At 48.3% G+C, this 24762-nt stretch overlaps 1 protein-coding gene across 2 annotated transcripts in view; it reads right to left on the reverse strand.

Annotated features, from left to right (window-relative positions):
* Positions 1–3229: 3229 nt before the first annotated feature.
* The window catches only part of LOC133049456 (phospholipid-transporting ATPase IB), a 458918-nt gene continuing 437385 nt past the window's right edge, over positions 3230–24762 (reverse strand). For both annotated transcript variants that reach the window (XM_061133472.1, XM_061133471.1), the window contains 2 exons: positions 13522–13613; positions 3230–8693 (listed from right to left, as the gene is read on the reverse strand). In XM_061133472.1, coding sequence (XP_060989455.1) covers positions 8596–8693; positions 13522–13613 — 190 coding nt within the window. In that variant the 3' untranslated portion in view covers positions 3230–8595. The remainder of the gene's footprint in view (positions 8694–13521; positions 13614–24762) is intronic.

Consider the following 24762-nt stretch of genomic DNA (forward strand, 5'->3'; position numbering starts at 1 on the left):
TCTTGTTTTGCATGACTTTTTTAAAAGAGAAAGCAAGGACTATTTAGAGCAGAGGAAAAGCTGCAGAACTCTGCCTGGAAGTGAGGTTGGCCTCCTCTCCCCACCGTGCCAGGAGATGGGGCCACCAAGGTCATGACCCCTGTCCAAGTCCAGTTCTAACAGCACACGGCCTATCTAGGAGGAATTGATACTGACCAGGGTTCTTGGCCTTCTCAAGGCAATAGAAACTGATCAGGGGCCAGACAAGAAATTCAGGCAGGGCTTTATTGGGGCCCCTCTGCAGCAGAGGGGAGCAAGAACAAGTAAGGGATTCCCTTACTCACTTGTTCCCCAAGGGGAGGTGGTGAGCTGGTCCCTTATATGGGGTGAGGGTAGGGGTGTGTCCAGGGGTCAGGCTGGAGGGTGGCTTAGGTGGGGTTTGCCCAACCCATTGAGGGTGTTGAGTGCAGGGGACATGCGCAGTACCCTGCTTTTGCTCTTGGGTCCTCAGAAGTAGCAGTTGGGGTTCTTTGGTCTCTTGGTATTTTATTGTCCATAACTTGCCCTAATTGCACATTGCTGTTGTTCAGTCTAAGTCATGTCTGACTCTGTGACCCCATGAACTGCAGCACACCAGGCTTTCCTGTCCTTTACTATCTCCTGCAGTTTTCTCGGTGATACCATCCAACCACTTCATCCTCTGTCACCCCTTCCCCTTCTGCCCTCAATCTTTCCCAGCATCAGGGTCTTTTCCAATGAGTCAGTTCTTCGCATCAGGTGACCAAGGTATTGGAGTTTCAGCTTCAGCATCAGTCCTTCCAATGAATATTCGGGACTGATTCCCTTTAGGATTGAGTGCTTTGATCTCCTTACAGTCCAAGGGATTCTCAAGAGTCTTCTCCAGCACCCAGTTCAAAAGCATCAATTCTTTACTACTCAGCCTTCTTTATGGTCCAACTCACATCCAGACATGTGTGTGTCCGGATATGTGTTTGTTGCTCAGTTGTATCTGACTCTTTATGACCCCATGGACTGCCAAGGCTCCCCTGTCCATGCCTAACTACTGGAAAAGCCATAACTTTGACTATATGAACCTTTGTCATCAAAGTGATGTCTCTGCTTTTTAATACACTGTCTAGGTTTGTCATAGCTTTTCTTCCAAGGTGCAAGTGTCTTTTGATTTTGTGACTGCAATCACCATCCACAGTGAGTTTGGAGCCCAAGAAAATAATATCTTTCACTGTTTCCACTTTCCCCATCTATTTGCCATGAAGTTATGAGACTGGATGCCATGATCTTAGTTTTTTGAATGTTCAGTTTTAAGTCAGCTTTTCACTCTTTTTTCACCCTCATCAAGAGGCTCTTTATTTCTTCTTTGCTTTCTGCCATTAGAGTGGTATCATCTGCATATCTGAGGTTGTTGATATTTCTCCTGGCAGTCTTGATTCCACCTTGTGATTCATCCAACCTGGCATTTCGCATGATGTACTCTGCATGTAAGTTAAATAAGCAGGGTGACAAAATACAGCCTTGATGTACTCCTTTCCCAATTTTGAACCAGTCTGTTGTTCCATGTCCAGTTCTAACTGTTGCTTCTTATTCTGCATACAGGTTTCTCATGAGGCAGGTCAGGTCGTCTGGTATTCCCATCTCTTTCAGAAGTTTCCCCAGTTTGTTGTGATCCACACAGTCAAAGGTTTTAGCATAATCAGTGAAGCAGATGCATTAAGTTATTTTTAGTCCCTTATTGTTTCTTTGTATCCTGTTTCTGGAGGAGACATTTGTCCAGGTGACAGGCACTGCAGCAAAGGGGCCCAGAGCCTGTCTCAGAGTCATAGTAAATGTGTCAGTCACTCAGTCGTGTCTGATTCTTTGTGACCCCATGCACTGTAGCCCGCCAGGCTCCTCTGTCCATGGGATTCTCCAGGCAAGAATACTGGAGTGGGTAGCCATTGCCTCCTCCAGGGGATCTTCCCAACCAGGGATTGAACCCGCTTCTCCCACACTGCAGGTGGATTCTTTACTGTCTGAGCCACCAGGGAAACCCATGTGAAGTGGACAGGTAAGAGGTTTTTGGGTTCTGGCCTCAGGTCCTGCAGGGAACCGTATCCAGCATGCTTTACTTCCTCCCTGCCCTGGGACGTGTGGAGCTGCCCAGACAAAGCCAAGTAGGCAGGCCACTGGCCGGGGTTCCCGCAAGGATGCTCCCTCCCCTGTGCTCCAAAGCTGACTTCTGGGCCCTCAGCTCCCCTAACCCAGCTTCCCCATGGCCTGGGCCATGTGAACTGTGCCTCGCAGGGAGGGACTTCCGGGGCTGTGGATGCTTGCCCGAAAGCGACATGTTGTGCCTGCAGGGACATGAGTGGTCTCGTGACGCTCTTGAAAATAATGTCAGTTCTGTGGTTGGTCGGGTTCATTGACATGAAACAGGAGAAGAGCACACACATTTATTTAACATTCTTATGTGCACATAGGAGCCTTCAGGAGGAAAATGAAGACCCCAGCAGCTCATCTACTGTTTTACGGAAAGAGAGATTGTGGGACGTGAGTAGGAAATTTAGGGGGGGATCTTGTGGAGGATCAGGGTTATTTCACAAGATGGTCTGTCCATGCCTATGACTGTCTCCACACCTATTTCTGGTAGCAAGAACGTCCTTCTCTTCATGATGCAGGGAGGGAGGGCCCCTTTCTCACAGAGATGCTGGGGCCTGACTGTCAGTGGAAAGCGGGGGTGGGGAGCCCTTCCCGCACCTGCTGTTTCGCAGGCGCCTTCAGCTCAAAGTCCTCATTATGCCAAAGCGGTCGCTCTCCGGATGCCGTGTTTGGACCCTCTTTCAGGACAGTGTCATGACTTCACACTTGACAACAGAATCTGAACTTCCCACATCTCAGTTTGCAAGGGAACTGGGATGGACCAAAGGGAATGAAGTGATTGAGAGAGAAGGGCTTCTGTGCACAGTTTGCCCCTTTGCCTGGTCACTCTGGCTCAGGGAGGCCTCTCGGACCTGCTTCTCATAAAGGGGGCCTGGCCTCCCACTCATCTGCAATTCAGATCGCTCTGCACGCCCGCCGTTTACAGCGATTCCAGGCTGTCAGCTCAGGAGGCAGAGCATGCGTGTGTGTGGGTGCGGGGGTGTGTGTGTGTAGTCTGTAGCTGCTGACAAAACCTCTGTGTAATAGGCCAAAGTCCCTATGGCAGGAGCTGCTTATTAGTGGGAAAGAAATTCACAAATACAGCCCAGTCCAATCATTTACTTTAACAAAAGATTTATTTGAAACAGGTTTGTGCAGACATACACCAGTCAAGAGGATTGATCAAAGCCACGCATCACTACATTTTCCAACCCCCCCTCCCCAAAATACCAATAAATGCCCTTCATTTGTATTCACTCCACGAGGAACCCCCAGCTCCCCTGTTCTGGCTAAAGACTGCTGTAATTTAACAACCAGAGGACGTTAATAGGACATGAGGACGGTAGTAAGACTTCTAGAGGGGGAGGACAGGACCCCTATACTCCAGAGAAGAGCTGCCCACTCTGCTGGGAGCCAATTAAGCTAGCTCCCCCCTCCCCATGCCCCCTTCCCTCTGCATAACCAGATGAAATCTCCCAGCCAAATGCCATCTCAGCAGTGGCAGCACAGATGTGACAATGGAAAGGAGAACACGTGGCTTTGCCCAAGTGAAGGAGACACTGCAGGGTGGCACGTTCAGACCACAACCGGAAGGGTGACCTGTCAGGGCTGTAGGCCCTGGGGGCAGGGGGACTGGGGGTAGCAGCCCAACACACCTCCCAGCTCAGCCACCCGGGAGAGGGCAGGTGGAGTAAGAGCGACTGGACTTGGGTTGACTTTATTAATGGAAAACTGCAAACGCATTCCCCTGTGCAGGGACCTCGTGGGGCGGAGGGAGGCCCTGAGACAAAGCAGGTTGTCTTTCTGTTCTGTACCTGGTGTCTCCTGCTCTGCCTGTAGCTGCACGCCCAGCCGTCTCAGGACCCCGGCCGGCTCCGGTCCTTCGGAAGGAAGTGGGTTCACATCCTGACCCTCAGGCGGACCCCCTCCTGCTGGCCCTTTCTCCACACTGTCAGGCTGGCTTGTGAGAGGCTCTTGAGAAGGCTCTCTTGACCCCGGGTTTCCCCGGGCAGGGTTATTTGGATAGCGCCAGTCTTTCCACTTGCTTCTTCCTCTTCCGTCATAAATCAAAGCCACCTGACACTTTGTTCCCGGCTTTTAAAATGCACAGGTCTCCTTTCTGTGACCAGGTCAGGAGAAATGCTGATGGGCTAATCTCGGGAGCGTGTTTTTCTTGGTCTGATGCCTGGGAGTAGATATCGCTAAGGCAACTCGGACGAGAGATTGTCACTTGAAAACGAGCCGGCCTGGGTGTCAGAAGAATCGCTCTCTTGTCTCCTTCCTGTCCACCCCCCCCCCCCCCCATCAGGGGAGCAGGGGGCTCTGCTGGGTGACAGGTATGGGCTCTATGTGGTGTGGGGACAGAGGGGCGTGCGCCCCTCCTCCACTGCTGCTTGTTTCACAGCTCTAGCCGCTTGGAGCTGCTGTGGGCTCCCAGGGCTTTCTTCTCGCTGCAAGGATTCCCGTGTAGACCCAAAAAACCAGAAGCCCTTTAAACAGCTGGAGCTGGAGGTCTGGCATTAAATGAAGCTCTTGTAAAAAAGAGTGGAGGCGTGAGCTGCTGGGCACTGGAGGATACAAGAAAAACTCAGTGAAGAGTCTGATACGTTGAGTATCATGGGTCCCTTCCTTTTGGGAACACTTGTTAATTTGTCATTACATAGGATCTCAGGTCCTGACCTCTAAGACCCGTTGGAAAATCTTCTAACTGTCCTCTTAGTTCTTCAAGATGGAAAGATGGCTAATATGAGGCAAAATAATTTTCCCCCAAGACTTACAGAGACCAAGAACAGACTTAAAACCATAGAGCCTCTGCTGTATTGCTCTATTTTTTGGGAAGGGATGCTTTATTTTCACTGTCTCCATCACTCGAATATTTTCTAATTTAAGCATCTGCATGAAGAAATTGTTTAATGAATATGATGGGGCGGGGGGTGGCATCCTTTAACTTGACCTGATAAACTCTCTTCTTTGCTACATTATTTCAGGCTCTGCTTAACCAGTTTCCCTGTTAAAATTCTTTATGGCTCCCAGGAGATAAAGGCTACATTTCAAATGCTGAGCCTGAATCACCCTTGAGTTACTTGGGGACAGTAACCCTGGGCAGTAATTCAAACCCTGGCTGAAATGTGTGTAGTTCTTTCACATGTTCAAAACTAAAGACCACCTTATCTTAGAGCAGAGCTTTGAAAACATTCTATTCAACCTGTGGTCCAGGATGTAAATCTCTAGGAGTGGGACTATGATAGAAAATTCTCTTCTTTATGGTTCAAAAAGATAAAGGGTCATTGTTATAACAATGAGATGATAGACTAGAGCTTTCTTTAAAGAAAATTCAACCATATAGTTGATAATATTATGTCCATATGCATTTTCAGATATTAGTTACTTATACTCACTTTTTCATGATTCACAGTTTCTGGACAAGTGATTATAGATTTTCACTGCCAGCTCCCTACAGCAAGACCTAAAGCTTTGTCAGGGGAAAGCAAAGACCAGCAGAGCTCTCAGCTGTGGTCCACCAAAGCCCAGGCTTCCATGTTAGGGTTTCACTGCAAATGTTAAAGGCACAGCATCTCCTTTCTCCAAAGCACAGGGTTTTTTGTTGTTGTTGTTGTTGTTGTGTGTATGTGTGTTGGGAGATGGGAGAATGTAACACTGGTCAAGAAGTCTGAAATATTCTGCCTAGAGACCAGAGCCATCAGTGACACCCAAACATTATGACCAAGTCCCCAGACTGGTGATCACAGGCTAATCCCAACAGCCCAGCAGAAATGGCTGATTTCTTCTGCTTTCTCATCTTCTCCTCTCAGCGTGCAGGCACCCACCCATGCTCGCCGGTGCAGAGCTGAAAGCTGGGAGGCTGCTCTCTTCTGTCTGCAGAGGCAGCCGGCACCGAGCAAAGGTTCAAACGCACATCAGCAGTCTGGGTACCAGGCTAGCCCAGCACTGGGTCCGAGTGGGATCTGCCATTTTAGCCCAATCGAATGTCAGGCCCTGCAGTGCCGACCTGCTGGCCTGTGTCACGTTCCGTGTGGCAGAGTGACAAGTCCCAGGTGGCATCTCCACAGAGCTGACAGCGTGGAGCTTAGTCGGCCCACCCTGCTCCCAGGGAAGGGCTTGTGTGCGACACTCTGACCTCAATTTAAAGATAGGACAAACAACACAGCCCGAGTCACCCCAGCTGAATGTCATGCATCTCACACAGTGACAGCTGCTCCTCCCGGACACCCAGTTTAGTCATTTGGCTACAAGATAGCTTAATCGTGGGAGAGAATAAATAGAAAGGCATCTCTCTAGTGCTTCCTTCTCTGTGCGTCTTTCATGACTGCAAAGGCTGTTTAGTCTACTTCTCAAGAGAGCTGGAAAATATACTTCAATCTCAGAAAACTCGGAACTGTATTTCAACGTGAAAAATGAAAACCATAAAGCCCTAAAAAAGTGCACACAGTAATTCGCAAATCTGATTCGGAAGGCTTCAAGAGCCAGCCAAATGTTTGACAAAAAAATTGAGTTTGAATTCCCTTTTCCAACCAGGCTTAGTTCCCAGATGACACCAAATTGTCCTGGGTGCCTAGCGCAGCTCAATCCAAAGGTTCATTTCTCCTCTGTATTTAGGACTTCCTCCTCCTGTGTGTGAAGGTGGGACATCTGCCTGACTTTGTGTGTTAATTACAGGCACGTATTTTGTTGTGATTCCTGCTCAAGGGTCCTCAACCTCTCCTCTCTCTGGTTGCCCTAGTGTTTAAAATGTCTCAGACCTTGGGAAGGGAGAAGGGGCAATTTTCCTAACCTTGCCTGTTTGCTGTGCTGTTCTGCTTGCCCTGGAGCCCTCTCTGGGCTCTCATCACCTCTCGTTTTCTGTAAGCCAGGCAGATTATACCCTAAATGATCTCAATGCCCAATCAGACGCGGATGCTCTGAAAAGAAGCTGAGGAAGCAAAATGCCCCATTGTTTTATTTTGTAATTTAGCACGGCCCTCCCCAGGGGAACTGTGTCGTTTTAACCAGCAACAGCTGCCCAGAAGTATTGATGTTACACCATCCAATTAGCTGGTTTGGCAACAAAGCTGCAAGCAGGGGACATGCCTCCAGGCTGGTTCCAGGTGGTGCCTTCCCGCCTGAAGGCACCTGGGTTTTGTCCCGTTCAGAACTTGGACAAACACGTGGCCACCCCAACCCCCACCCCCCCCACCCCGTGTTGGAATCAGGGACCCTCCTATTCAGACAGCTGCTTGTATCTAACACGGGCAGGATAGGAAGGAAAACCTGTCCAGGTAAGAAAGGCCGCTTGCTTGAAACATCTGGAGCTCTGTTCAATTAAGACTGCAGGCCTGTGGACACTGTAGGCTGATCATGACGACTATCTGGGCTTTGCGCTTGATTTCAGAATTCTACTGCGATTTGCAGGAAAAGCGTCCTCCTTCGGTGTCTCTGCCGCCACTCCCCTGCAGTTGCTGTCTTCCTCTGCACCTTCAGGGACCCTCACTAGGCTATTTATCCTCCCAGAGTCTGGAGCGACTGGTGTGTTCCTTTGCTGGGGAGACGTGCTGTAAATTTACTCGAAATCCAAAATGTGCTCTGAACTCCCAAGAGAACGAGTGTGAGTTCTAATTTAAGCAGGTGCCAAGGTCCAGGGGTCTGGAGGCCAGAAAATGAGATTTGCGAGCCTGAGCAGAGCAGGCAGGGCTCCATCAAGTCCACATCACCCTGACCCGCAGGCCTCCTTGTTGCCAGGAAGAGGAAGATAAACACTTGGAATATATGCAAATTGCTGTTTCTTTAGATAGAGAAGAAGGGGGGTTTCTTGCATCCGTTTCTGAATCTGGGGGAGAAGGAGGGAGGGTGAGGGTCGGAGTGGGTGCCTGCAGCTGCCATGCACCAAGCGCAGGGCCAACCATGCAGCAGGACTTATTGGGGCGCCCGGCCAGGAGGCGCCGGGCAGGAGGGGTCAGGAGACTGTGCGGACCCTGGCGGGTCTGCCCTGCTGAGACTGTGACTGAGGTTCCAAAAGTTCTTCTCAGGTTTACCACCCAGATACCTATGTTTATGACTTCATTGCAATCAAGATGATGATGCCAACTTCATACAAACACAGGGGACATCAAAGACAGCGGGCTGTCCACCTTGAGGGAAGGTTCCGTGCAGCCTGCGGAACAAACCTGCGGGTATCCGACCCCCAAGCTGGGCTCCTCACGCAGCATGAAAGCCTCTCCCTGTTCTCCCAGAGCCACCCGGACGGATGTGTAAATACTGGGGAACATAATGGTTTTAATTTCACACCTCACAGCGCACAGTTGAACGCTTGAACAAGAGTCGGGCCGAGCACGGCGGACGAGCAGGGAGGGCGTGGGGCGCCCCGGCGGTCCGGGTCCAGGCTCGCCGGGGCACGGAGCGAAGGAATGGGCTAAGGCCACAGGACGTGTTGCGGTGTTTTGGCTGCTGCCATGAGTCTTTTCTTGCGCTCCGGCCAGAGGCAGCGTCCTACTTCTTCCTGGATTTCTGCTTAGTGGTATCGTAGGCGCGGACGATTTCCTCCTGAGTCACGGCTCCGTGTTCCTCCTGGGAGAAGGCATACCCATCTGCAAGAGAAGCACAGGGGCTGGTGAGGAGGGGCGTTCAGAGCAGCTGCATTTGGGGGGAGAGACTGCAGCTCTGTAGCCTTGGATGGGGGTCCAGGGCCCTGTGACCCCCGTGAAGGGGTGGGTGCTGACGCGGCTGGGCAGGGCTCATTTAGCCCAGCCTGTGAGGCATCATCTGTGGGTCACTGGGCCATGGCTGCACTTTCCCACCACCCATCAAGGGGAAAGGTAAGTCGTCCTGTGCGGGAAACATCCCAATGCGCCCCTAGCCACAGGTCAGTTGGTAATTCATGAAGCCATAAACACACTAACAGGAAAGGCTGGCAGAGAGCACATGGTGCTGGGAGCCTGCCTGGCTGACGTGCACGGATCTGGACTCGTAATAAATTACAGCGAGTGTGTGTTCGTGTAAATAAAGAAAAAGATCACTAGATAAAGTTGAGGAGTTTAATGACTGACCCAGTGGCTACATAAAGACTAGATTTTACAACCAGTACCAATAATGATTTTTTCTTTTTTTTGGCCACAAAGCTTGTGAGATTTTAGTTCCTCACTCAGGGATTGAACCTGGGCCCTTGGCATTGACAGCCTGGAGTTCCTAACCACTGGATCCCCAGGGAGTTCCCACTTCCAATGATGATGACAGCAGAAAATTATTAAATGCTATGTGTCTCGGGCACTGTTGTATGTATTATGCTAAGCACACATGGCTTATTTCCTCCTCCTGACAGCCCTAGGAGACAGGTGAGAGCTCTTCCCATGTCACAGGTGGGGAAACTGAGGCACAGGTGATGTCATTTTTCCCAAGGTGGCAGAGCTGGGAGTCAAGCCCAGGCAGGGCCCACATTCCCCTGCAGCTCTGTCCTGTGTTCCTGGGACGGAGTTTGTATTCCCAGCCCGAGGCAGGAGACTCCCTTCTAACCAGCCCTTCCCACTGGAGGGACATTTGTAAGACTGCCTCTCTGCTCACCGACCCTCCTGGGTCAGGGGTTCAGAAATGCCCCATAGCCAGATAAGACGTTCTGAGCAAAAGACAACCCAGGCCAGAGCCTGCCTCCCCTCCACACGTTTATGACTTATCACTGGTGCTGTTATCTCATCATATCCTTTAAAGGAGAACAAGAAATCAGGAGTTTTGCCTGTGTACCATCCTGGATTTCTTTTTTGTTTGAATTTTTATTTTATATTGAAGTATAGTTGATTCACAGCACTGTGTTTTGGGTAGACAGCACAGTGACTTAGTTATACATGTGTTCAGTTCAGTTCAGTTCAGTTCAATCGCTCAGTTGTGTCCGACTCTTTGCGATCCCATGGACTGCAGCACGCCAGGCCTCCCTGTCCATCACCAACTCCAGGAGTTTACTCAAACTCATGCCCATTGAGTCGGTGATGCCATCCAACCACCTCGTCCTCTGTCGACCCCTTCTGCTCCCGTCTTCAATCTTTCCCAGCATCAGGGTCTTTTCAAGTGAGTAAGCTCTTAGCATCAGGTGGCCAAAGTATTGGAGTTTCAGCTTCAACATTGGTCCTTCCAATAAACACTCAGGACTGATCTCCTTTAGGATGGACTGGTTGGATCTCCTTGCTGTTCAAGGGGCTCTCAAGAGTCTTCTCCCAGTTCAAAAGCATCAATTCTTCAGTTCTCAGCTTTCTTTATAGTCCAACTCTCACATCCATACATGACTACTGGAAAAACCATAGCCTTGAGTAGACGGATCTTTGTTGGCAAAGTAAAATGTCTCTGCTTTTTAATATACACGTGTATCTATTCTTTAAGCTCTTCTCCCATTTAGGTTATTAGGGAATATTGAGCAGAGTTCCCTGTGCTATAGAGTAAGGTCTCTTGTTTGTCTATTTTATATACAGTCGTGTGTACACGCCCGTCCCAGTCTCCTGTCCTATCGCTCCCCACTACCCCCATGCCATGAGTTTGTTTTCTGTGATTCTGTTCCTGTTTTGTAAACAAGTTCATTTGTAGCTTTTTTAGATTCTGCATGTAAGTGACATCCTATGATATTTGTCTTTCTCTGCCTGACCTACTTCACTTAGTATGTAAGTGCTGCTCCCACACCGGGGGAGGCAGGCAGCCACGGGTCTCTCCATCCTAAGCTGGCTGTCCCCCCACCCCACCTTTACAGGGGATCTAGAGCCCAGGGCCGAGGCCCCAGGTGAGAAGGGCTGGTTCCAGTCCTTGCTTGGCCACAGAACTGGTGCCCTTTAAGGTTTTGGTCTCCTGGATTTACTCTTCTGTAAAATAAATGGCCTGTACCAGATGAGGCCTCCACCTTGAGTCTTCCATGCGGGCACCAGCACGGGCCCTTGGCTGGCAGTGCCCAGGCCACAGAGCCCTCTCCTGCAGGCAGAATTGCTTCTACCCTTGGCGTCCCCAGCGGAGGCCTCCACTGGAACCTAGGAGCCTGACTTGACAATCAGCCCAGACAAAACAATTGGTAACTGTGTTTTAATGCGTCTTCTCCAGTGGTGGATGGGCTGGAGTGAAGGGGACTTGCTGAGAGGTACAAGTAAACATTGCTTGGGAATGTCCTGTCGGGAAGAGGACCTTAGCGTCTGGAGTGGTCTACTCCCTGTTCCAGGGGAAGGGCTGCAGCCTTATCTTTTATTTCGTGTTTTCTGTTCAGACCTGCCTGCGCCTGGGGGACTCAGTTGCAGTGCCCTCCTGGGCTCACGGGAACAGGGCCATCTGGTGGGGTAGCTTGGCCCCTCGGGGGTGGGAAGGGTTTCCAGGGAAGCTTCTGGTCAGACAGCAAAGCTATTCTCCTGGAGTCCCCTCCACCAGCTCCCCCGGGGGCATCCACCAGGATGTTCTCAGCCTCAACTGAGGCTAAGTGGACTTGCAAGAAAGAAAGGATGGCGGTCCTAGGAACAAGGGTGCTCTGTGACTCAAATAAGCATTTTCCTCTTGGAAACCCGGCCTGGGAGGGGTTAGACCAGAACCACCAGGACAGTAACCACCCAGCCAGCCTCCGCCTGCCCAGTCTGACCAAGATTCCCCATTGCTCACAGCTCCTGCCAGATGAACAGGTAACTGCCATCTGCATTCAAACGGGGAAGGGGGGAGCCCTGGCTCTTAGCATTTCCCATCATCATTCATCTCCAGGAAGTCCTGAGAGCCGGGAAGGAATGCTGGGGGCCTGGAGAACACACTTGATGGCTGGTGCATTGGCTTCCTTGACCTCAGCCACGGCCGGGACCCGAGGACAGCGTTCAGGTAGGTGAGAGGGCAGACACACTCCTTAGTTGTTTTGTCTTCTTCTGGTAGAACATTTGGGGAAGTCCATAAAATCAGGTCATTTTTTCATTATTTTGGAATAAAATGTCCCTTAAGTAGCATTCCTTCAACGCTGAGCTCTGATAACATCTTAGGGAAAGTAGCTGTTTCCTGTCTGGAAGAGTCCTCACAGCAGTAGAATGTGGGAAGACCAGGGGGACGGTAAAGAGATCAGACCGGCCAGGGAACACTGAGCTTGGGCTGCGGACACCGTGTACGTGCGGTCCCCGGGAACAAGTGCTCCAGGACCTGGGCTCCTGGTTTCCTGGGAACACTGAGGCCGGAGGATGCTCCCGAAGCAAGATGGTCTTCTCTGGGGGTGGGTGATGAGAACACCCCCTTGTCCATCAGGGTCTTACTATTAGTTGCTGACTGTCTTTAAAACATGGTGTGATTTTAGCAGCTTGCCTATGTTTTGTACTTGTTCATTAGAAAAATTTTTTTTGTCCTTCAAAATATGGAGAATTCAGAAAACAATTCTTAGTTATTTTAAGAGCCTTTCCGGTTGTTGCCAGACAACCACACGGGTCTTTAAGTGGTCTTTGCTCTCCTGTCTGTCCTTTCTCTGGTCGGAGGCTCCACAGCACAAGACCTGTGTTTATGGAGCCAGTGCTCCTGTTCCTCGTGGGCTGTGCACCGCCCATCATGCGGCCTCACAGACTGTGTAAGATGGACATCATTCCATTTTTTCCCCTCAGGTGAGAAAACAGACATTCAAAGAAATATGGAAGTGGCTCAGACTTATTCAATTAGTGGCAGAAAAGTAATACCTAGCATTTATCAGACTCCTTACTGTTAGGCTCTGTGCCAGGCACTCTGTATGTACAACCTCAGAGAATCATCCCAGTATGTTCTCATGTCCTCTCTGATTTACAGGTGTAGAAACAGAGGCGTTAACTCACCTGAGGTCACAGAGGGGCAGAGATGGGACAGGACTGCAGGCAGCCCGGCTCCAAGTTGCAACCCCAAACCTGGGAGCCCACCATCCCGCCTCACCCTCTCGAGGATCAGAGGCCCTGGCTGGGCTCTGGAGCCCCAGGCGGTGCTGGATCAGTTGCTGCGCTGATCTGAGGCTCGGCCAGGTGTCCTGAGGCAGGTAAGCCCACCACCTCCCTGAGCTCCATTCCCTCTGAACTCTCGTGTTTCCTGCTCCCCTGGCCTCTGGCACATCCCCGTGGACCCCACTTGGCAGAAACCAGGCCAAGCCTCCACTTGCAGGGCCAGGGGAGGCAGGGGCTAGTGATTGTCATTGCTTAGTTTGCCAAGAGCACGGGGCCATCCTTGGAGGGCACCAGGCAAAGGCAACATCACTTCCATCTTAGAAAGAATCTGACTGGGAGGCTGACACACGGATCTTAACCATATCCAAGTTTTAAGTTTATGGACCATGTCATTCAGATACTTGACTAGGTCCTGGGGAATTACCTGCCATCTGGCTGTCCCTGCCGGGGGCCAGGTACACCGATTCTACTTTCCTATGTGGGGCTCCAGCCTGGCCGTAGGCTCCTCCCATCCCCCCTGTCCCGGGGGGCTACTCACGTGGCATGGACTGCTGGAGGGAGCTGCCCCGGAAGAGGGTGGGCGGCGTCTTCCTGCTCAGCCTCTTTAGCAGCCGGTCTCGCTCGTTCATCCTGGGGGCACAGCACACATGGTCAGTCTCCGGCCCCGTGGACACCTCCTTGAGGTGCTTGGAGGGCGACTTCAGGTTGTAAGATGAAACAGACCAGGAAGAAGCTGCCCCCATCCAGAAGAATGCCCCATCTCACCAGCCGCCTGTCCACACAGATGCTGCCTGCTGCTGCTCGACCCTGTGAACTGGGTCCTCTGAAAGCAGCCCTATGTCTGGCCCACCCTGTGCAGGACAACTTGGAGCCCCACCAGCCTCACCCCGGAGGGGACCAGAGCTGTGGCTCTGGTGAATGAAAACCCTCCATCCCCGCCAGGCCTGGAACCTCCCCCAGTACCCTGGGGACCCAGCAGGAAATGGATTCTTTCTGCAGAACCTGATGCTTCTTTAGAACCACAGTGAACACCAAGGTGCATTTTCTTTGAAAACATAAGGATTAGGAGTTCTGCTTCTCCAGACATGATCCCCTCCAACGCTGCCACTGCTGTGGGGAGACAGAGGTCCCCCCCTGAGGACGGCTGGGTTTTATGCCTGCAGATCAAGGTGGGGGGTACTCAGGGTGGTACAGTGCCCTGACTTCCTCCTGTTGGGGGGACGTCACCAGGCTTTCCCCAAGAGATCACGGTGTACAGAGCTGCCCACGCCGTCTGTGATGGCTGGACTGGGCCCCTCCAGACTGCACCTGTGGGAGCCCCCACCCTCCAGGATGCCAGGATGGGCCTGGATTAGGAGAGGGGGCTTTTAGAGAGCTGATCAAGTTCAAATGGGTCCCCTGGTGGCTCAGACAGTAAAGAAACCATCTGTAACGCAGGAGATCTGGGTTCACTCCCCGGGTTGGGAAGATCCCTAGAAGAAGAGAATAGCTATCCACTCAAGTATTCTTGCTTAGGGAATCCCATGGACAGAAGGGCCTAGCAGCCTACAGTCCACGGGGTTGCAAAGAATTGGACACGACTGAGCAACTAGTGTTAAGTTCAAATGGAGTCGTTGGGGTGACCCTAATCCAATCTGACGGGGTCCTTATGAGGAGAGGCGATCAAGACACACATACACAGAGGGACGACCAAGTGAGGACACAGTGAGGAGACTGCCTTCACCTACAAGCAGAGGAGACCACCTCTGGAGGAACCAGCCTTGTAGACACCTCGCTCTGGGACTTCTGACCTCCAGAACCATGAGAAAACACTGCTGTTGTTTAAACCATCTGCTGAGTGGTACCTTCTATGGCAACGCACACAGCCCCCTCCCCAGCCCCCAATCTGCTCTGCCCCGCTTCCCACGATGGAAGTTGTAGGAGAAGCCGAGGTTACCTGTGGTCCAGGCCTGAGCCCAGGGCCCACTTCATGCTCCCCCAGGGGCCTATGGCAGGGGGAGCAGGGCCCAGCTCCTCTCCATAGACCTACGAGCTGAATTTCACTGTGCACTAAAGACTTCAGTGTCTGATTATCTTGGTTGGAAGGACGAGCCTCAGCCTGCGCACCTCAGGAAGACATCTGATGAGGACACACGCTTCCCTCTCCCCTCACACTGCTTCTCCCCGCCCTATCGTCTTTCCTTCCAGGGAAATGAACTGTCCTGGGCCCTCTGAACCACTACCCTGAGCCACAGGGCTGAGCAGATGCACAATCCGCAGCTCCCAGACTCTCTGGGCATCACCAGGCATTGCAGTCTTCATCAGCAGGTATGCTGATCATGGTGCTTGGTTATTCGTCAGCTTGACTTACTTTCACACACACGCTCAGACACAGTCTCCACTTGCACTCTTGTACCAAGCCCTACAAGTGTTGGAAAAGCTCAAGACAGAAAGGGGTATAAGAATAATATTTACCACTTCCAGCATTCTGCTATCTATATATGGTTTGAACATCACCTACTCAAGAAGACTTAGGAAGAAAGGTGAAGAAAACACAATCAAATATTTGCTTTGGTTAATTCTGCTTAATAATAATAAAAAAAAAAGAGTACAGCTTACTTAGGAAAGAATAATTTAGGTCTAAAAAAGAGAACTCTCGATAAAATATTACAAACCAAATTCAGCAGTATAATGAAAGGATTATATAACCTTACCAAGGGCTTCTCTTGTGGCTCAGTCAGTAAATAATCTGCCTGCAATGCAGGAGACCCAGGTTCAATCCCTGGGTCAGGAAGACCCCCTGGAGAAGGAAATGGCAACCCACTCCAGTATTCTTGCCTGGGAAATTCCATGGACAGAGGAGCCTGGTGGGCTTCTGTCCATGGGGTCGCAAGAGTTGGACACAACTTAGCGACTAAACTTACCACCAACAACCTCACCAAATGGGATTTATCCCCGAATGCAAAGGTGGTACAACATACAAAAATCAATCAATATAATACACCACATCAACAGAATGAAAGAACAGTATCAATGATCACCTAAATTAACACAGAAAAATCATTTGACAAAGTCCAATGCCCTTTCATAATAAAAATACTCAGCAAACTAAGACAAGAAGGGAAATTCCTCAACAGAGCATTTATGAAAAACCCACAATTAGCATCATACTCTGTGGTGAAAGACATCTCTCTCATGATCAGGAACAAGACAAAGCTGTGTTGTTTTACCACTTCTATTCAACAAATTTACTGGACATTCTAACCAAAGCAGTTAGCTAAGATTCCAACAACTTTTTTTTTTAAATAGAAATGGAAAAATTTATCCTAGGATTCACATGGAATTATAAGGGGCCCCAAGTAGTAAAAAGGATCTTGAAAAAAGAACAACAGAATTATTGAACTTATACTTCCTGATTTCAGTTCAGTTCAGTTCAGTTGCTCACTTGTGTCCGACTCTTTGCGACCCCATGAATCACAGCACGCCAGGCCTCCCTATCCATCACCAACTTGCGGAGTCTACCCAAACCCATGTCCATCAAGTTGGTGATGCCATCCAGCCATCTCATCCTCTGTTGTCCCCTTCCCCTCCTGCCCCCCTGATTTCAAGATTTACTATAAAACTATAAGTGAAAGTGAGTCACTCAGTCGTGTCCTACTCTTTGTGACCCCAGGGATTATATAGTCCATGGAATTCTCCAGGTCAGAACACCGGAGTGGGTAGCCATTCCCTTCTCCAGGGAATCTTCCCAACCCAGGGAACGAACCCAGGTCTCCCACATTGCAGGCAGATTCTTTACCAGCTGAACCACAAGGGAAGTCCAAGAATACTGGAGTGGGTAACCTATCCCTTCTCCAGTGGATCTTCCTGACCCAGGAATTGAACCGGGGTCTCCTGCATTGCAGGCAGATTTTTTACCAACTGAACTACCAGGAAGTCCTGAAATTATAGACATATAAATCAGTGTAGTGTAGTTAAGAGCCCAGTAGTAATCTTGTACATCTATGGTTGGCTGACTTTTGGCTAAGGTACCAAGACCATTCATGAGGAGAAAAAAGTCTCTTCAGCAAATGGGTCTGCAGTAACTGAGGTTGAGCTCTTACCTGCAATCACATGCAAAAAGTATCTCAAAATGGGTCGAAGACCTAAATGTAAGAGCTGTGGTTGTTATTCAGTCACCCAGTCATGTCTGACTCTTTGTGACCCCATGGACTTCAGCACACCAGGCCTCCCTGTTACTGTAAGAGCTAAAACTATATAAATCTTTATATGGATAAAAATTAAAAGATTTATATATATCTATATCAGTTCAGTTCAGTCGCTTAGTTCTTTCCGACTCTTTTTGACCCCATGAATTACAGCACGCCAGGTCTCCCTGTGCATCAACAACTCCCAGAGTCTACCCAAACCCATGCCCATCGAGTCGGTGATGCCATCCAGCCATCTCATCCTCTGTCGTCCCCTTCTCCTCCTGCCCCCAATCCCTCCCAGCATCAGGGTCTTTTCCAATGAGTCAACTCTTTGCATGAGGTGACCAAAGTATTGGAGTTTCAGCTTCAGCATCATTCCTTCCAATGAATATTCAAGATTGATTTCCTTTACAATGGACTGGTTGGATCTCCTTGCAGTCCAAGGGACTGTCAAGAGTCTTCTCCAACACCACAGTTCAAAAGCATCAATTCTTAGGCGCTCAGCTTTCTTCACAGTCCAACTCTCACATCCATACATGACCACTGGAAAAACCACAGCCTTGACCAGACGAACCTTAGTTGGCAAAGTAATGTCTCTGCTTTTTAATATGCTATCTAGGTTGGTCATAACTTTTCTTCCAAGGAGTAAGCATCTTTTAATTTCATGACTGCAATCACCATCTGCAGTGATTTTGGAGCCCAAAAAAATAAAGTCTGTCACTGTTTCTACTGTCTCCCCATCTGTTTCCCATGAGGTGACGGGACCAGATGCCATGATCTTAGTTTTCTGAATGTTAAGCTTTAAGCCAACTTTTTCACTCTCCTCTTTCACTTTCATCAAGAGGCTTTTTAGTTCCTCTTCACTTTCTGCCATAAGGGTGGTATCATCTGCATATCTGAGGTTATTGATATTTCTCCCGGCAATCTTGATTACAGCTTGTGCTTCTTCCAGCCCAGCATTTTTCATGATGTACTCTGCATATAAGTTAAATAAGCAGGGTGACAATATGCAGCCTTGACGTACTCCTTTTCCTATTTGGAACCAGTCTGTTGTTCCATGTCCAGTTCTCACTGTTGCTTCCTGACCTGCATACACGTTTCTCAAGAGGCAGGTCAGGTGGTCTGGTATTCTCATTTCTTTCAGAATTTTCCACAGTTTATTGTGAGCCACACAGTCAAAGGCTTTGGCATAGTCAATAAAGTAGAAATAGATGTTTTTCTGGAACTCTCTTGCTCCAATGGATGTTGGCAATTTGATCTCTGGTTCCTCTGCCTTTTCTAAAACCAGGTGGAACATCTGGAAGTTCATGGTTCATGTACTGTTGAAGCCTGGTTTGGAGAATTTTGAGCATTACTTTGCTAGTATGTGAGATGAGTGCAATTGTGGGGTAGTTTGAACATTCTTTGGCATTGCCTTTCTTAGGGATTGGAATGAAAACTGACCTTTTCCAGTCCTGTGGCCACTGCTGAGTTTTCCAAATTTGCTGGCATATTGAGTGTAGCATTTTCACAGCATCATCTTTTAGGATTTGAAATAGCTCAACTGGAATTTCATCACCTTCACTAGCTTTGTTCATAGTGATGCTTCCTAAGGCCCACTTGACTTCACATTCCAGGATGTCTGGCTCTAGGTGAGTGATCACACCATCGTGATTATCTGGGTCATGAATATCTTTTTTGTACAGTTCTTCTGTGTATTCTTGCCACCTCTTCTTAATATCCTCTGCTTCTGTTAGGTTCATACCATTTCTCTCCTTTATTGTGCCCATCTTTGCAGGAAATGTTCCCTTGGTATCTCTAATTTTTTTGAAAAGATCTCTAGTCTTTCCCATTGTATTGTTTTCCTCTATTTCTTTGCATTGATCATTGAGGAAGGCTTTCTTATCTCTCCTTGCTGTTCTTTGGAACTCTGCATTCAAATGGGTATATCTTTCCTTTTCTCCTTTGCCTTTCGCTTCTCTTCTTCTCACAGCTATTTTTAAGGCCTCCTCAGACAACCATTTTGCCTTTTTGCATTTCTTTCTTTTGGGGATGGTCTTGATCACTACCTCCTGTACAATATCATGAAACTCTGTCCATAGTTTTTCAGGCACTCTATCAGATCTAATTCCTTGAATCTATTTGTCACTTCTACTGTATAATTATAAGGGATTTGATTTAAGTCGTACCAATGGTCTAGTGGTTTTCCCTACTTTCTTCAATTTCAGTCTGAATTTGGCAATATGTTCATGATCTGAGCCACAGTCAGCTCCTGATCTTGTTTTTGCTGACTGTATATAGCTTCTCCATCTTTGGCTGCAAAGAATATAATCAATCTGATTTCAGTATTGACCATCTAGTGATGTCCAGGTGTAGAGTCTTCTCTTGTGTTGTCAGAAGAGGGTGTTTGTTATGACGAGAGTGTTCTCTTGTCAAAACTCTATTATCCTTTGCCCTGCTTCATTCTGTACTCCAAGGCCAAATTTGCCTGTTACTCCAGGTATTTCTTGACTTCCTACTTTTGCATTCCAATCCCCTATAATGAAAAGAATATCTTTTTTTTTTTTTTTGGTGTTAGTTCTAGAAGGTCTTGTAGGTCTTCATAGAACTGTTCAACTTCAGCTTCTTTAGCATTGCTGGTCAGGGCATAGACTTGGATTACTGTGATACTGAATGGTTTGCCTTGGAAACGAACAGAGATCATTCTGTAGTTTTTGAGATTGCATCCAAATACTGCATTTCAGACTCTTTTGTTGACTATGATGGTTACTCCATTTATTTTAAGGGATTCTTGCCCACAATAGTAGATATAATGGTCATCTGAGTTAAATTCACCCATTCCTGTCCATTTTAGTTCACTGATTCCTAAAATGTCATTGTTCACTCTTGCCATGTCCAATTTGCCTTGATTCATGGACCTAACATTCTAGGTTCCTATGCAATATGGCTCTTTACAGCATCAGACCTTGCTTCTATCACCAGTCACATTCACAACTGGGTGTTGTTTTTGCTTTGGTTCCATCTCTTCATTCTTTCTGGAGTTATTTCTCCAATGATCTCCAGTAGCATATTGGGCACCTACTGACCTGGGGAGTTCATCTTTCAGTGTCATAACTTTTTGCCTTTTCATACTGTCCATGGGGTTCTCAAGGCAAGAATACTGAAGTGGTTTGCCATTCCCTTCTCCAGTGGACCACGTTTTGTCAGAACTCTCCGCCATGACCCATCCGTCTTGGGTGGCCCTACATGGCATAGCTCATGGTTTCACTGAGTTAGAGAAGGCTGTGGTCCATGTGATCAGATTGGTTAGTTTTCTGTGGTTGTGGTTTTCAGTCTGTCTGCCCTCTGATGGAGAAAAATAAGAGGCTTATGGAAGCTTCCTGATGGGAGAGACTGACTGAGGGGGGTAAACTGGGTCTTGTTCTGATGGGCGGGGCCATGCTCAGTAAATCTTTAATCCAATTTTCTACTGATGGCTGGAGCTCTGTTCCCTCCCTGTTGATTGATCTGAGGCCAAATTATGGTGGAAGTAATGAAGATAAGGGCATCCTCCTTCAAAAGGTCCCATGCGTGCACTGCTACACTCAGTGCCCCCAACCCTGCAGCAGGTCACTGTTGACCCACACCTCTGCCAGAGACTCCTGGACACTCATGGGCAAGTCTGGGCCAGTCTTTTGTGGGGTCACTGCTCCTTTCTCCTGGGTCTTGGTGTGCACAAGGTTTTGTTTGTGCCCTTCAAGAGTCTGTTTCCCCAGTCCTGTGTAAGTTCTGGTGGCTCTATGGTGGGGTTAATGGCACCCTCCTTGAAGAGGGCTTATGCCACACCCAGGTATAAAAACAAAACAATGCCATTAGCAGCAAAATGGATAGACCTGGAGATGATCACATCAACGGGGGTAAGTTAGACAAAGACAAATACCATATCACTTAGATGGGGAACCTAATAAAAATGATACAAAGGAGCTTAGTTACAGAACAGTCTCACAGATATCAAAATCAAATGTAAGATTAACAAAAGGGAAACTTGGGGAAAAGTGATAAATTAGGAGATTCGGATTAACAAGTACACACTATTATATATCAAATAGATAACTAACAAGGACTCACTGTACAGCACAAAGAACTCTACTCAGAGTTCTGTAATAATACACATATAAAGCATACATATAAATACATATATATAACTGAATCACTTTGCTGTTCACTTGAAACTGATACAACATTGTAAATCAACTATACTCCAATCGAAATTTTTTTAAGAAAGTGAAAGGACAACCACAGAATGAAAATATTTACAAATCAAGTATCTGGTGAGGGCCTAGTACCCAGAATGTATCAATAATCCCAACTCCACAGCAAAAAGACAGACAAACCAAACCAAAAACAGGCAAAGGATTTGGATACATTATCTGAAGAAGAAACACCATGGCCAATGAGCACCTGAGAAGATACTCAACATCATTAGTCATTAGGGAAATGCTAATCAGAACCACAAAGGGAAATGCTAATCAGAACCACAAAGAAATAGCACCTAGCATCTACTAGGGCAGCTATAAGAAAAACGAGAACAGATAATGACAAGTCTTGGAGAGCACGTGGAGAGATTAGAACGCTAGCACATTACTGGTGGGCCTGTAAAATGACGCGGCCATGGTTCTTCAGGAACTTCAATGTGGAATTGCTATCTCAACTGGCAGTTCCACTCCTAGGTTACATAACAGCCAAAAGAACCAAAAATGGACTCAGACCCTTGCACACCAATGTCTGTAGCAGTGTTATTCATAATAACAGTCCAGATAGATATCTATCAATTGCTGTGTGGATAAACAAAGTGTGGTCTAGTCATACAATAGAATATTATTCAGCCATAAAAAGGAACAAAGGACTGACACATGCACAACATGGAAGAACCTTGAAAATCTTATGGTGAGTGAAAGGCGCCAACCCAGTAGGCTACGTCTTGTCTGGTTTCATTTATATGAAGTGTCTGGAACAGGCAGCTACACAGAGACAGAAAAGTGGATGGGGACTGCAGCGGGGAGCGGAGTGGGGGAGGGGGAAGGGGAAGGGAGCGGGGAGGGTCTGCTCAAAGCATCTGAGGTTTCCTTTTGGGGAGATGAAAATGTTCTGTAACTAGACAGGGGTGAGGGCTGCACAGCAGGTGAATGTACTAAATGCCACTGAAATGTACACTTAGAATGGTAACTCTTATATACAGAGTAAACAAGGTCCTATATTGAACTATATTTAGTATCCTGTGATAAACCATAATGGAAAAGAATATGGAAAAATATATATGTATAACTGACTCATTTTGCTGTACGGCAGAAATTAATGCAACATTGTAAACCAACTCTACTTCAGTAACATTTTAAAAAATAAAACTAAATTTAAAAGGGGGCTGGCTTCTGAATGGAGCAAAATTCCCTCTCCTCACCTGAAGGGTTGGTAACGATGTCCTCTTTATGGGTTATCTTCCCCACCGGAGTTGGGAGGGGGAATGGAGTCTAGTGCTTGTTTGACCTTTGTCCGTTGCAGCTTAGGCAGAGATACTGCCTGAGCTCTATCCCCACTGTGGAAGGTGCAGGGAAACACCAGTGACGGTGGCGAAAGCCCATCTCATGCAGCCCCTCAGGCAGACTGCTGCGAAGCCGGCACATCCCGGGGGAGGTGGTTGGTGCGCTCCAGTCTCAAAGAGCAGCAGCAGGATGGAGCAGAGAGCTGGCAAGCGTTATTTGGGGGATAATAAACCTATGCCCACGTGTCTGCCGGGAAGCTGCTCCTGCTAGAACCACACACGCATCACTGGTGCAGAGCAGACCATAGAGAGTACAGCAAGAACCATGAATCTGCTTTAGATCTTGTCAAAAGTTGATACTTTCCAACTGTGGGGCTGGAGAAGCAAGGAGATCAAACCAGTCAAACCTAAAGGAAATCAACCTGAATATTCATTGGAAGGACTGATGCTGAAGCTGAAGCTCTGATACTGTGGCCACCTGATGCAAAGAGCCTGGAAAAGACCCTGATGCTGGGAAAGATTGAAGGCAGGAGGAGAAGGGGATGACAGAGGGTGAGATGGTTGGATGGCATCACTGATTCAATGGACATGAGTTTGAGCAAGCTCCAGGAGTTAGTGATGGACAGGGAAGCCTGGCATGCTGCAGTCCATGGGGTCGCAAAGAGTTGAACACAACCGAGTGATTGAACAACAACAGAAGTTACAGCTGGTAGGAATCACAGCTGACACCACAAAGCAGCCAAAAAAACAGGTATTTTTAGAAACTTATTTTTAAATGACTGCTGGACTGTCTTCAAAACATAAATCTGATGGGTTCCTCAAGATAAAAGCTAATCCAAAGTCCCCTTACCTTCAGGTAGGGCCAAGCATCTACCCAGCTAGCTGACTGTTGAAATTAGAACCCACTTTTAAAGATCCCCAGGGAATGAAACTTCATGGCCTCAATTGGTAACTTATTTGGCTCATTATAATCTTAACATTAGGAAATGAGAAATTTGGGGCTCAATCATATTCCAGACTTACCCAGGCCTTTGTAGGATTAAAAAGTAAAAATCCTAACAAAATAACAACAAAAAAACCCTCACCATAGTTAAATACACTTATGTAATGAGGGAAAATCACAAGAACAATACAAACAAACAACAAAAAACCAGTATTTCCAGCCCAAGATTCCAATAAGACAGGTGTTCTATGCTGGACGTAGGAGCCCTTCATAAACTCTATGGTGGTGGTGATGCTTTAGTCGCTCAGTCGTGTCCGACTCTTTGTGACACCATGAACTGTAGCCCACCAGGCTCCTCTGTCCATGGAATTCTCCAGGCAATTAATACTGGAGTGGGTTGCCATTTCCTTCTCCAGGGCATCTTCCTGACTCAGGGATCGAACCCAGGTCTCCTGCATTGGCAGATGGATTCTTTACCCACTGAGCCACCAGGGAAGCCCTCATAAACTCTATTAGATGGTGGTGAATTATTCTCCTCCTGGGCTGCCTTTGAGGCACTGGGGGCAGGGGGCCATATCAGAGATGCTCTCCTGGCCCCTTATCCTACAGGAACCACAGAGAGCAGGCAGAAAGGAGGCCTTGTGAGCAGAGACTCTCAGAAACACCAATGCAGCTCTGCGTGTTTCCCTGGAGGGCTCGTCCTCACACAGGGACCAGGTCCTCTGTCTTCTCTGTGTTTCCACAGTGCCCACCCTGGCTGAGAACAGGGGACACAGTTACACACACAAACCCACCCTTGTGCTTGGCACCACCCTGTGCGTCTGCCCCGTGACTCCATCACTGTGCCCTGTGTCCTGAGGCTGTCTGTCCACACTGCCTGCCGCTGACCTCAGGACAGCGGGTGTCCCAACACTAGCTGTGAAAATTCCTCTTTAGTAAATTCTTCTTTTAAAATGACAGAATGGAGAGCCTTCACTGGGGGCTCAGGGGTAAAGAATCCGCCTAGCAGTGCAGGAGACACGGGTTCGATCCCTGGTCTGGGAAGATCCCACAGGCCGCGGGACAGCTAAACCCAAGCACAACTGCTGAGCCTGAGCTCTAGAGCACCGGAGCTACTGAGTCCACTCGGCACAATTACTGCAGCCCTGACACCCTGGAGACTGGGCCCCA

The sequence above is a fragment of the Dama dama genome, chromosome 30 (genome assembly GCF_033118175.1).
Source record: "Dama dama isolate Ldn47 chromosome 30, ASM3311817v1, whole genome shotgun sequence".
Taxonomy (NCBI): domain Eukaryota; kingdom Metazoa; phylum Chordata; class Mammalia; order Artiodactyla; family Cervidae; genus Dama; species Dama dama.